General features: G+C 40.7%; 1 protein-coding gene across 1 annotated transcript in view; it reads right to left on the bottom strand.

Annotated features, from left to right (window-relative positions):
- Positions 1-5675: 5675 nt before the first annotated feature.
- Positions 5676-9345, bottom strand: part of LOC120568595 (epidermal retinol dehydrogenase 2-like) — a 108258-nt gene continuing 104588 nt past the window's right edge. Inside the window, exon 7 of the mRNA XM_039816208.1 lies at positions 5676-7329. Coding sequence (XP_039672142.1) covers positions 7233-7329 — 97 coding nt within the window. The 3' untranslated portion in view covers positions 5676-7232. The remainder of the gene's footprint in view (positions 7330-9345) is intronic.

Here is a 9345-nt window from a genome sequence, read left to right as displayed (position 1 = left end):
GCCTATACAGATCCATGAAATATATTCAATTAACATATCTGTCATTTTTTACAGCGGGTAACAATAAAAAAGCTAGAAAAACCTGAATTATAAAATCCCTTTTATTTTTGCACTGCATATTGGTGACCCTCTCCTTTTAATTGTTTCATCATGTCTTGAGACTGTCATGGAGGATAAAGCAAGAAGACATTAAGGTTAATGAATAAAGTTGCACCATAATAAACAGAGAGAGAATTCCGTTAACCCTAGTCTGGCTTTGCCAGACTTTCCTCCACAACGCTACAGAGGAGGGTCTGGCTAGTCCATACAGCACTCCAAACCAATCACAATTGTCATGGCTGGCGCTAGGCGCCGGATACAATAACAGCGGCTCTGCAAAATAGCCTCGGGAAGGAACTTGTTTTGGTGGAACACGTGTACGTGCAAAAGTTGTTTTAGTTGTGCAACAGAAAACTCAGATTGGACAGATAGTCTAGCTAGCTGTCTGGATTTACCCTGCAGAGATCTGAGGAGCAGTTAAGCATAGTCGTCATAAATCCACCAGTTTAAAATTACAACACAAAGAAAGTGGAAGGAAACGGACATCCAAAAAGAGGGAAATCTGTCGAAATTTCCAGCGGCAATCCCGGAATCAGAACGTCGTGCATATATCATCATCATCATCATCATATTCTTTATTCAGGACACACACAAAAAATGGTCCATAGCACAATACAAAACATAGCAGAAGACAGACAAATAGACTACCATGACCCCAAATATGAACATGCCCGATTTGAAAATATGGGCAGGCCTAAACCCTTTAATATTTACAGCTTGAAACTTTGCGTTTCTCATCTGGAGATATACTTTCTACCAATGTTAGGACTTCCTCTTCAGTTTGACCTTTTTTAGTTTCTTTCTTTGTTTCTTGGTCATCAGTATAGCTTTCTCCCCACACACAGTACGGGTACAAGCAGTGTCAATAATCGCTAATCCTAATGATTCAGTCATGAATATCTCTGCGTCTGACATGGAGGCCTTTGTAAACAATGTAATGTAACATTCCTCTACATTTAAATCTTCAGTTATTCTTGTGGACAATCTTTAGCCCAATGGAACTTGCAGTGGCGACCGGTCATTAGTCAACAAAAAGAAATGCAAACAAAGGTTATGTTATTTTTAATTAATTCAAGATTATTATCATCTATAATTTATTATCTTTTATGAATATAACATCTTCCTAAATTGCAGATCATTTGTAGTAGGATTTTATTTCACATTCTTGGTCTGCCCTTGCCTTGCTGCTCCAGACTGTGTTCTCCTGTGTTTGCCGGAGACTGCAGTAGTCTGAATGTGTCAGAGCTGGGCTAGACCCTCTCACACAATGCAATGTGCATTGTACGTGGTAAATTATTAATATGCATGCTCAGAGTATGTTTAATGTAGCCAAAATTAGTCGGCAAGAAGAGTGAAGAGGGGAGCCTCGGGATATTGCCATCACTCAAACTGCTGGTAAAAGTAACTGCGGTTTAACGTGGAGTGGTTGGCATACAAAATAAGTCAAGTTTGAGGAAAAACCACTGTGTCTCCATTCTCTTCAAGCGAGCCCTCAGCCTTGGTGACTGAAAAGTCTGTATGTTGTGTTGGATCGATTTATATTACGTTAGATGGTGACAAGTTTGTAATGTTACATGCTCAGTTGTTGTCATGGAATGGATCTGTATGCATTACCGCATGACGTTCACTTTTTCAGGCTAAACTAAACTACCATGGCCACTGAAAGTCCGTCATCTGGCGGTGCCTGTAGTCGGCTCACAGTCAGGGGCGCAACTACCAGTGTCAGAGGGGTATGCAGCAAAAAATTTGCCCAAAAAAATACAAATAAATACATAAGTGTGCCGACATCATCATGCATGGGGTTTAAATAATAAAGGTTTATTTTAAAGTATATCAGCCACTGTAGGCCTACCATAATTATAAATAATTATATGGTATAATATATATAAATGTACTTTATTTTCAGTACAATACGTCTACGTCCCCGCTGTTAGACATAGGCTAATTGTTATATTTCCCACATGCGCCGGGTTTTGATACAGAAATGCATTTTTCATTCGCAATGGCAAGATTTGCCTAATAGCATATAACAAAACATATTCAATTATTTCGATTTGGCATTAGAAGTAATCAGACTTCATCTGTAAGCAACACTAACGTTAAAGTGCAAAATGAAACAAAAGTGAGGAGGACTCGGAGCCCGAACTGGACATTTAGTTTTGTGTGGTCTAAAAGAACTCCTACCTGATGTCATCACTGGTCTCATCTCTATGTGATGCCATCGCCGACCTCATGTCTGTCTCATTCACTCCTTGCCTGTGTTCTTCTCCACTAAGACATATTGTCAAACAAACATCATGTAATATATTTTCCATATTAGTTTTTCCATATTAATAATATTAAGAAATTAATCTGTTGGTATCAAGTGGCTCCCCCTACACTTCCACCTAATGTTAGACCTACCTGTTGCCTTCCCCTGTCTTTCCTGATCCACCATCCTCACACCTGAATGAAAGGAACTCACTGTTAAATATAGCAGCCTAAATTCAATTCTTAAATCAGCCTAGTGATGGCATCAGATAAAAAATACAAGTACTATGCAGTAAGGTTGTGCGGCTGTTGAAAATACATTCACATTTTTGGTAGCCGGGGTCCCGGAGCTCTGTTGTGCCAAATACAACCAGCAGCTCCCGCTCAGGTTTTATCGGTCTGTCGCACTTAAAACTGTTCACGTTACAGTGCTTTACTTAGTTTAAAATACTTCTATTTTAGGTATAATATGGTCTACTGGTGAAGTAGCATTGGTCACTTTGAGGGCGGGATACACTTTGTCCTATGCATCCCCCCAGAAAATCGCACTCTGTCTGTATGGATCTGTAACCCTAAAAAGTTGTGTGTTCGCTTCTTTATGGCCTTTATGGTGTTGAGCTCATAGCGTTACAGTTTGCGTTTGGCTCTGTAGGCGCATTTTTCTGGTTGTGTTGCCCAAAATATTTCCTTCTTAATTAAGGTTTGTGACTGTCAATTTTACCGGTGTGTGAGTAAGAGAGACAGGGGGAAATAAACTACACATCTGTCTCTGTGTCTACTTTAGGAACAGACTGGCCAGTTTTGCATTTGATGTCAGATTTATCTACCGACCCTTTGTAGGGCTGGCTCAAGTTAGCCTTGGACCAGCCCTTAAGTTATGCTGCTATAGTTTTACACTGCTGGGGGACTTCCTATGACACACTGAGCTCCTCTCTCCTCCTCTCTCTTTCCATCTACAGTATGTTCATTCATGTCCCATTAATGCATGTTACTTAGTTCCAGGAAGCTTCTTCCTCGGAGTTCTTGTGCTTTATTGCCTTGCAGATTTCCTTGGATTGTGTTGGCCACTGAATCGTGTTTGCAGCTGCTGCCACGGTCCTGCTCAACGCCCTCCTACGCCGTGCACTGCTACTACTATGATTTCTAGTCTTAGTTTTATTTTCTTTATTATAACTATAATTGCCTACATACCAACTACTATAATTATTATGAAATCATATCTCTATATATCTGTATCAGTGTCTCTGTGTCCCAACCGGCAGCGGCAGATGGCCGCCCACCAAGAGCCAAGGTCTGCCTGAGGGTTCTGCCTGTTTAAAGGAAGTTTTTCCTTGCCACTGTTGCACCAAATGCTTGCTCTTGGGGGGAATTGTTGGGTCTTTGTAAATTGTAGAGTGTGGTCTAGACCTACTCTACCTGTAAAGTGCCCTGAGTTAACTTCTGTTATGATTTGAAAATAAATAAAATTGAATTGAATAATTATTTACAGTCTTTTCTTGGAGGCCACAGTAGGCAATAAGTCATTTCTCCTATCCTCTAAAATACCCCCTAAATACCCAGCACTTAGAGTGGCTGTGGCTCAGCAGGTAGACCATGTCGTCCCGTTAACCACAAGGTTGACGGTTCAATGCCTGGCTCCTTCATTGTTCTAAGAATGTGTGTGTCCAGTAAGGTAGAAAGGCACTATAGAAATACAGTACCTTTACCATTATTGAAAACATTCACTCAATGCAGCAGTAGTCTATACATCAAACTCTTAGCATTACAGTGTAAATGACACCATCAAATTGTAAATTATTTTTGTGTTGACAGCAAAGATGCAGCTTGGAAACACAGAGAGAGAGAGAGAGAGAGAGAGAGAGAGAGAGAGAGAGAGAGAGAGACGAGAGAGGAGGGTGTGACATTGCAGTTATGTGGGGTGCGCTGTAACCATTCAGCTACCAAGGCTCTCCATTTAACTTTCAGCAGTGAATTAAATCAAGACTTTACACTCCTCAGATAAGGGGATGGGACTGTAAGGGAACTCGCTATAGTCATGATGCTGAACAAGACACTCAAAACAGAAATCAAACATTAAAATGTGAATTTATTGATCAGAATTTTCACTTCCAGGTAGTTTGCACTTAAAAGTTCTGAAAACATATGACATGTAGTAAAATGTACCTTAAGATACATTTCTCTAAACTCCTGACATTGTTATCTTTCTTTAGCACTCATTAAACGGTTAGAATGTTTAAGACAACAGGTGCGTAATATCCATAGACTGTTAATATTAATGGACAGAGGATGTGTGGCGTTTGTGGAGATCTGCTATGAGTCGTCCAGTTTGCCGTTACGGGCGCAGCCATCCTGGTTGCGGATGTGATGATTTTAGACGAAAGGGAGGAATGAGGGAGGAGCCATAGACTGCTGCTTACACTACGTTACGTTACACACTTTCACTGGCAATCACATCATAGCCACGCCCTAAAACACCCCCTGCTTTATCGCCGATTTTAAGATCAATGAGACCATAATTAAAAAATGAACATCATTCTGTATTGCAGAAGACTTAAAACTAGCGATTGAGACTATAAACTCTTCATGAAAATGTTTACTGAGGTAATAAATCAAGTGAGAAGTGGGTCACTTTCTCATAGACTTCTACAATTCAATTCAATTCAATTTTATTTATAGTATCAAATCATAACAGAGTTATCTCAAGACACTTTACAGATAGAGTAGGTCTAGACCACACTCTATAAATTCCAAAACCCCAACAATTACAGTAATTCCCTCAAGAGCAAGCATTAGCAGTGGCTATTGCGACAGTGGCAAGGAAAAACCCTTTTACCAAACCAATCCCTTTTAGGAAGAAACCTCGGCAGACCCAGACTCTTGGTAGGCGGTGTCTACAGAAACCGACCTCCTTTTGCAACTGCATGTGTCGCCCCCTGCTGGAATTCAGATAGAATGCAGGTTTAAGGCACTAACCCTAACCCCGAACCGGATGCTTTGTCCATTAATATTAACAGTCTATGGTAATATCTCCTAATGAAGATAGATCAGTAAAGATGACTGTTACAGAAGTTGTGTTCCATATAAATAATACATTGAATGACACACACTCAAATGATGGCAATCCATTACATATTACATATTAATAATGGCACTGTTAAATGAAAACTAATGAGTGGATTGGATGAGTGATTTGTATTACAATCTTTATAATATAACCATTACAGACTGAGGCTTGTGTGGTAGTAAATGTGCTTAATAAGTGAAATGAAGAGACTGAGTGCAAATACATGCATATTACTTCAAAAAATACTTCTGAGAATGTTTTTATCCACAGGAGACATGCACAGACTGTATACAAGCCCCCTATGATGCCTCCATCCACAACATTTTGGAACGTTAAAGCACAGCTGGGAGCATTGCTAGGAAACCATCGAGTAAACTAGCTGAAACGAGGGATAAAGGGCCGACGTTCACCTTACTCACTGAAGATGACGTGCCTTCTTGTGCTTAAGACCACACAAGTATAAAGATGTTTAGATTTCATATTTTTGTGCTCATCTCGAGGCTTTCATCAACATATGGAACCAAGAAGAAAAGTAGAGGTCTCCTCTCACACTCCAGCTAGCTGTAGCATGCTAGTACGCGCTGCTACAGTGCTAGCTAATTACAGCTATGTCTTAACAGTCCGTACATTTGCGGTTTGCAAAAAAAAAAAAATACTTCAAAAAACAAACTCAACACGAGGAGAAAATAGCTTTTTGTTCAGTCTGAACACACAAGAGCTTCAGGTGGTCCAAAGTTTACAAGGTGAGGTATCACATAGTAGGGGTCACTGTTCCTGAGTATGAGCACTTGCTTTTTTTTTTTTTAATGGGAAATGATTTAGACTGCAAAACCCTGAGCCAGATTAACAACAAAAGTGTGCCCAAAACCCTTTAGAGATGATTATTATGGCTCCATTCACAACAGTGCTAACATATCAGAATAAAGCAGTGTCAGCATTTTTACTGTAATCAAAACATATCCAGCTTTAGTAAGAAGTATAAATTGATAGATGTACAAGTTAGATTTGTCTCTGATGCATCTGTGTATTATGGACGAGCATCATTTACAGTGAACAAGGTTTTGTTATGGTGACGACGGCCTAGAACCTGCTTCTACTGATACGTCATTTTTATTAATGCTGGAGCTTTGGATATTCTAAAGATAATGAGCTCTGTCTACAGTTAGTTGGCATAAGTAAACTGTCACTGTTATTTGATTTGATGGGTTTACTTATGAGAAGAATGGGACTTATCCTTCTCTTAATAGCAGACGAACAACACTTATGCTTCTTCCACTTTGTATTGTTTCCATCGGTGTTGAAGCAATTGTAGTTGTGGCTCCAACCACACCACAATATTACAAATTTACAGAACGGACATTCAAATCAAACATGGCATTTGACTTTGAGCCCTGTTATTATAGGAAAATGTTTGACTTGGCTGTTTGTGGACTGATGATACATCATTACATCATCATGATTGGTCCTCAAGTAGTAGTAGGCAACAACACTAGCTGGCTGAATTTAGGAGGCCATTATGAGCATTATATTCTATTCAATTACAAACGGTTATTAATAACATCACAATTAAAATTGTACTAATGATCATGCCATTTAAAAACAGGTACGTTAAGGATATTAAGGATTAAAACAGAGAGATATAAAGAGACTAACGGGCATTCAATGCTTGAATACATGAACCATTGAAATGAGAGGAGCAATCAAGTCCAACCTTCACGACTACTGTTTTGTCTTATTACAGTAATACACAATAGGTAGACAGCTTTAATATTTGCATGTCTCCTTCCATATTACTCATCCTTAACTTCTCTTTCTTCATTTACTCCTGTTTTGTGGAGCGTCCCCTGAATGTGTCCATGAGGTTGAAGGCTCCCAGGTACTGGCCCAGCAAAATGCCCTGCTTCATGGGGAGGACACTGCGGAGAGAAACACAACAAATAAATCAGGGCTGTTAAAATGAACGTGATAATAACAAGTTAATGCAAATTTCCTTTTAACGCCTCTAATTTTTCAATCAGGAAGCGATGCAGCACCACTGCACTCACAGGTGGTTTCTCTCAGTAATCACAGTTACCTCTGGGTCACAGCACATTATTTTGACCCATAGTGGGAACTTCGGTCGCATGCTTTAAATGTTATAAATGTTGAATTAATTTAACAAAACCAACAGATCTACAGGGAATAAGTAGTTTCATAGAGTACACATCGTATTCAAGCATGCACTGTAATTCACTGAAACATACTCCTCATCTTTCAAATATATGAGAATTGCACACCTTCACTAATACAATTTACTGGAGATATGGGATGAGTGGTCACATTATATGGGCGAACAATGGCTGGTGCGGCTGGTGCAGCGTTGCGTGCTGGTGGCGCTGTATGTTCTCGTACAAAACCCGAGGTTTATGAAACCTCTAACGGGAAAGTGATAGTGGAAGATGAGTTTTTAAACTTTATTTCTATTAAAATTAAGACACTATCACAGGATGAAATTGTTTTGTTAGCCTCAAACAACTTCTCCTCTGACTGGATTGAGCATTCCAAGAGACTTCTGTTTGAATTGTGCCCGACAACGCAATGTCAAGCACAAAGGCGCTCAGAAGGACGTTAATAACATCAAGGACTGCTTGAAATTGCTCAATGAGCGAGGTGAAGACATTCCCAGGTTTGTCTCATACTTCCTGGATGAACTTCCACCTGTTGGTTTTGGCAACATGGATACCTCTGCGCTACTCGGTAGGCTGGAACGATTGAGCCGGGAAGTTTCTACTCTAAGGGGAGCTCTTGAAACGCAGGCAAGCGTGAGCGAAAACCTCGGGGCGGCTACTGCGGCTCTGGATCGCCGGATGACGGTTATTGAGGAGACCCGTGGATCCCCTGGCCGGGCTGGTGCTGCGTCAGGATCTCAGGAGAGAGAAACGCAGGGATCGGCGGGTCTTGCCCGCCAGTCACCGGGAGAGGCTACGCGTAGGCCTACCCAACCTCTGTCCCCAGCATGGAATATTGTCTTGAAGGAAGGGAAGCGTAAGCCTCAGAAGCCCCTAAAAGTCGCCATGCAACCGAAACCTGGCGGTATGCAGACCCGTCTAAAGCGAGAGCGCAAAATGGGGATAGTTGGTACCGGTACAGTAAGTAACATTCCAGTAATTAAAACTAAGCTGGTGAGTGTTTTTGCCACTAGATTTTCTCCTGATCTGGATGCAGTCACTCTGTGTGATTACCTGATTGAGAAACTGGGCAAATCTGTGACATGTCGGAAGATTGACTCTACCCGCAACAGATTCAGTTCGTTTCATGTTACTGCTGAATGCAACGAAGTTGATGAAATGTACGAGCCACAACTTTGGCCGGAGGGGACGACGTATCGTCGCTATTTTGAGGCTCGAGACCCAAAGTTAACGGTGATAGCGCCGGGCCCTGGGATCAGGAGGAGAGGCTGGCCCACAGCAGCAGCTCTGTGTTCGTCCCTATACCTGTAGCTACGCAGGGGAGCAGCAGTCAGGCTAGCGTCCCGGATTGATAAACACAGATGAATATCAATGCTCGCGTCTTAGTGTACCATGATAAACTCTTGAGTTTGAGTTGTGTGTATTATGTGTTCAAGAAACTTTTACTAAAGCAGGATGTATAGGGTCTTACTAAAGATTTATGTAAGTGTATTTAATACTGACCGAGCACTAGGATAGTTGTGTGGTAAAAAACTGGCGGTGTTGCCATGTTATGGCATAAAAATATGATCAGCTGGTTAAGGTGGTTAGACTGGGTGTTGACTGGGCCATAGGAATTGAGTTTAATTGTGGTGCTAAAAACTTCATTATTTTAAACATTTACACACCCTATGAGTGCTCTCAAAATGAAGATGAATATCTTAATAGATTGGCTTGTGTTATGTCTTTTATTCAAGATAATGCTTCCAGTGCATCTTTATTGTG

The sequence above is a fragment of the Perca fluviatilis genome, chromosome 11 (genome assembly GCF_010015445.1).
Source record: "Perca fluviatilis chromosome 11, GENO_Pfluv_1.0, whole genome shotgun sequence".
NCBI lineage: Eukaryota > Metazoa > Chordata > Actinopteri > Perciformes > Percidae > Perca > Perca fluviatilis.
Note: the sequence above shows the minus strand (reverse complement) of the source record. Positions and strands in the feature narration are given on the sequence as shown.